The 4,756-nt window shown below is 38.0% G+C and overlaps 1 protein-coding gene across 1 annotated transcript in view; it reads left to right on the forward strand.

The window, feature by feature from the left end:
- LOC122342846 (liprin-alpha-4-like) overlaps positions 1–4,405 on the forward strand; it is a 6,857-nt gene extending 2,452 nt beyond the window's left edge. Inside the window, exons 3-5 of the mRNA XM_043236982.1 lie at positions 1,732–1,953; positions 2,626–2,772; positions 4,181–4,405. Of these exons, the coding sequence (XP_043092917.1) occupies positions 1,732–1,953; positions 2,626–2,772; positions 4,181–4,405 (594 nt within the window). The remainder of the gene's footprint in view (positions 1–1,731; positions 1,954–2,625; positions 2,773–4,180) is intronic.
- Positions 4,406–4,756: the final 351 nt, after the last annotated feature.

Genomic DNA, 4,756 nt, shown 5'->3' on the forward strand with positions numbered 1-4,756 from the left:
ACTTGTGCCATTTATTAATAGAGCTCCTCCAGATGTCATTCATGTTCTGTCTTTTCTGAGTTTATTTTAGATTATCACTGTTAGATATTAAGATGTTAGGAAATCTGGACTGAAAAATATTTTTTCTCCAAAAGTAAGGAAAGAATAACTCTGATTGCTGCTATTATAATTTCTGCAATTGTATTTTAATTGAACCAGAGCAAAACATGTTTTGGTGGGTTTCTCCTGGGTGTTTTTAGCATCTGAAAAGTTGCATTTCATAATATTACACCTTCAGAGGAAGATCATGAAAACGCCCGCAGGCTTTTCTCAAACATACTTTTTTGTGAAATGTACAACTTTAACAGAAATGTCTTAAATTTATGTAAATTTATCGTTGAATTCAAACTGCATGTGTGATTGGTAACAGTGAATCATATAGAGCTGGATGGAGAGGATGAAAGCAGACAGAAGTAGATTGCCAGAGACAGCAGACTTGGTCCAGACTGTGTGTCTCTCTGGAGAACTGGCTCAAGCCTCCCTGGAGGGCAGAAATATGGCTGATAGTCCCTGTGGTTCATCGCTCATCAAATACTTGAAACAAAGTTTAGCCTGTCAAAGGCTAACATGGGTTTTCCCGCAGACTCCCAGTAGTGACTGAGAGGGTTCTGCAAAATTTCTGATAAAGCTATGAAAGTCAATGATCATAGCATATGAGGGCGTTTTTTAAGAATAGGCATTTTGGACCGTGTGGACTTTTCATGTAGAAGTAATGAAAAGTCCATACAGACATTAGAATTGTTTTAAATATTTGAAAATATTTTTACAGCTATTTGAAGCACAAATAAACTTTAAAGTTATAGACAAAAGTATTTTGATTTATAGATAAAGGTAAGTAAAATCTAATTGTTTTAATAACATTTGGTTTGTAATAGTAGAATTATTATTATATGACTTTAATGACAAAGGGGGTTTAAGTGGCAGTGTATTAAACTAGTATATTTTGAGCAATTGCAAATGTAAATATAAGGGGTAAATAAGGGGTTATAAAATGTGAGAGACAAGAAATTATAAATGAGTTGTCTTTGGCGAACTGCCTGCTGTGCTTCTGAAACTCTGAGCTCTCTCTGAAGAATTATTTAATTAACAGCATGTAATTCAGTTTAATGCCGAGAAGCACATCAGTGCCAATCAGCATTACTGACATCCACAAACAAATATGGCCAAAAACACTTCAGAAAGGCCTCTGTAAAATTTCTTTTCTCAGCTTTACAGTAGTGATATAGAGTCGTCCACCCCCATGTGCCCTCATTAAATAAGCCTCAATGGAATTCTCCTGTCAGCCCTGAACTGGACGTTTCACTTTTGAGAAAGCAGACATCTAATCCGGGTTTATTTTTTTTGTTTCCAGCCTTGAATTTGAAGCCCTGCAGAATCACTAGGCTGGACTTTTTTATTTGCTCGGCTGTATAAAGTAGATGGATGAAATGCACGGTCACGATGTGATGCATGCGAGAGAACCTCTGAACTCCTGAGGCCATAATTGCAGTCAAGCTTTTGAACTTGCTGAGTGTGTTCTTTAGACTTTGACTCAGCATATTTTGCCTCTTTTAAAATTATTTAGAAGTTTATTTTGGCATTCAGAAGCTCATTTGGAAACCTAAGTGGAAATCAGGGGACCGATAAACAAGTTTGAAAGTTCTTCAACTAGGTCTCCATTGCATCTCTAACGTATATTTGTGTTTGTGACAGAGGCTTCCCAATGGCTCCATCGATGCCCATGACGACACCAGCAGGTGTCTGGAGCTGCAGGAACTCCTGGATAAGGCCAATAAGGAGCTGACCCAGAACAGAGATAGGATCAGCGGCCTGACCAATCGAATGTCTGAGCTTGAGACGGAACTGGCTACCGCCCGCAAAGACCTACTGAAGAGCGAGGAGCTGAGCGCCAAGCACCAGAGGGACATACGCGAGGTTAGAATGATTGGGGAGAGAGGAAAGGGACAGAATGGGGACAGAGCAATGAGGGCTTGTCTCAGGGAAGATAATACATCAGGCATTGAGGACATTTTTCAACAGCTTTATTTTTGCTGAAAGACAGAAGGTTGCAAATAATGCAATTATGACTCATTCCTTGGCAAGGTCAAAATTTTTAGGGGATTGAAAGGAGCTATTCTCCGAAAAAATATAATTTACTTTGCAACCCCAAGGGACCCTGGATCACAAAAAATCCTAAGGGTAGATTTTAGGAAATTTAGATTTATAAATCAGTTTTCTATTGATGTACAGTTTGTTAGGATAGGACAATATTTGTTTGAGATGCAACAAAAAAGAGGAGAGTGCCAAAATTTCTAAATATTGAGAAAATCACCTTTAAAGTTGTCCAAATGAAGTTCTTAGCAATGCATATTGCTAAAATGAAGCTTTAATATATTTACGATAGGAAATGTACAAAATATCTTCATGGTACATGATCTTTACTTAATATTCCAATGGTTTTGGGGATAAAAGAAAAATCTATCATTTTGACCCATACAGTGTGTTGTTGGCTGTTGCTGCAAGTATACTTATGCTACTGGTTTTGTCACAAAGTAATGTAGTTGTTGTAGGGTTTTTGTTTTCTCTTACTATGTGCCTGTTCGACAGGCGATGGCACAGAAGGAGGACATGGAGGAGAGAATCACAACATTAGAAAAGCGTTACCTTGCTGCCCAGAGAGAAACCACCTCAATCCATGACCTGAACGACAAGCTAGAGAACGAGCTGGCCACCAAGGACTCACTTTACCGACAGGTACGCCAACCTTGAATCAGGCCTGTGCTGATTTGAAGTTCATCTGAAGTATGCGCGCTGTAGGTCAGTGCTGGTTGATGTCCAATAATGCAGTTGAGAGTCATGTTCCATCTGTGCCTGTGCATATGAAGGGCGCATGTTAGTCAGAGGGGGTTTAATTAGCCCTAAAGCAGTCGGCTCATGCTGGAATCCTTCAGCATACTGAGAAGAGGAAGCAGGTACTGCCCGATTGTTTTAATATCCAGATCCATCAGCTGGAGAAAGAAAGAGGATTCCCAACTGCATTGATGTTGATGCCAGTTTGGACCGAGTGCTATGAATGCAGTGGATATAAATATCTCAAAAGAGATGGCTAAATCAAGACATCTGCTCTTGTATAGACAGCATGTGTTTTGTGCTTTTGCGCTCAAGGCAGGGATGTCGTCAGAGGACCAGGAACCGCCAACCAGGAACGTTGCTTTGGGTCCTAGCCCATTTATTAGGTCCAGGGAGAATTGGGCAAAAAAAAAACAATGTTTTCCCAGGCCATGTGAATATTCACAGCGGCCCTGTTTAATGAAAAACTGCATTACATCACTCGGATATTACAGATATTCACAGCGGCCCTGTTTAATGAAAAACTGCATTACATCACTCGGATATTACAGTGATCGATGTACACTAGCCTTAAAAAGTTTGGGGTCAGTAGGATTAGTTTTTTTGTTGTTGAAGAAGAAATTACATTTTCATTAATTTTTCAAGTATTTCTACTTCAATTAAATGCGGTTCTTATCAACCTTTTATTCATCAGAAAATTCTGAAACAAAAAGTTAACACAGTTTCCACAAAACTATTAACTGTTGCCAACATTGACAATATTAAGAAACGTTTCTTATGTAACAAATTTGCTTTGGATATTGCGTTACATTTAAAATGATTCCTGAAGAATCATTTGGTGCCAAAGATGGATGCAGAAAGTTGCCATCTGAGAAATAAATAACATTTAAGATATAACAGAAAGCAGTTATTTTCATTTGTGAACATGATGAAATAAATGCAACCTTGCTGAGCACTTGGTGAGACTTTCTCCAAAAACATAAATATCTTAATGACCCCGAACTTTTATACAGTAGAATATAATCTAAATTTTGAACTTTGTTGTGTGTATGTATTTTGTGTGTGTTTGTACACTGGTGGTTTGTTTTTATGTGCACTTATTTATTTTGTGTTGTATGTGTGCTTCCTTTTTTAAATGTGTGGTATTTTTTCGTTCATTTGTGTGTTTTGAGTACCTTGTAACCTTGTGTGAGTCTTACCTTTGTACCTCGATGTCTGTGTGTTCGTCTAAAATGGGGGTGTCTACATGTATGTACACCCTCTGTTTGTCTTATTTTTATGCTGTTTGCATGCACCGTGTCTTTTTTATCAGAGCGAGGAGAAGGTGAGACACCTCCAAGAATTGCTGGAGTTGGCAGAACAACGGCTACAGCAGACCATGAGGAAAGCAGAGACTCTGCCCGAGGTGGAGGCTGAACTGGCCCAGAGAGTNAAAAAAAAACGAGAGAGCCAGTTCATACGATTATTTTCTGTCAGGAAAATGCCCTCTGAGATGGTGATGAAACAAAACGATAACTTAAAGAAGGGCGGAAACTGACATGAAAAGATTACACAGTAGGATTAGATATGAGATAAACAACAAAAGCTGTTCTAAAGACTTTTTAGCCCACTGAGAGATGATTTAGAGAAACATCTTAAAGTTCTGTGATGGGACAAGTCCCAATTTTGGGTTGCAGGTGTATTCCAACTGGACAAAAAAAAAAGTCAAATTGCAAATTAGGCAGATGTATTTATTGAGCCAAACAATAGACATATGCAATAAGTATGTGCGGTATAATAAATACACCCCATATTATATTATATATGGTGTTATTGTATTTCTAACTTCAATTTCAACAAAAAAAAATCAATTTAAATTAATTTAATTTTCATTTTGTTTTTTGGGGGT

The sequence above is a fragment of the Puntigrus tetrazona genome, chromosome 4 (genome assembly GCF_018831695.1).
Source record: "Puntigrus tetrazona isolate hp1 chromosome 4, ASM1883169v1, whole genome shotgun sequence".
NCBI lineage: Eukaryota > Metazoa > Chordata > Actinopteri > Cypriniformes > Cyprinidae > Puntigrus > Puntigrus tetrazona.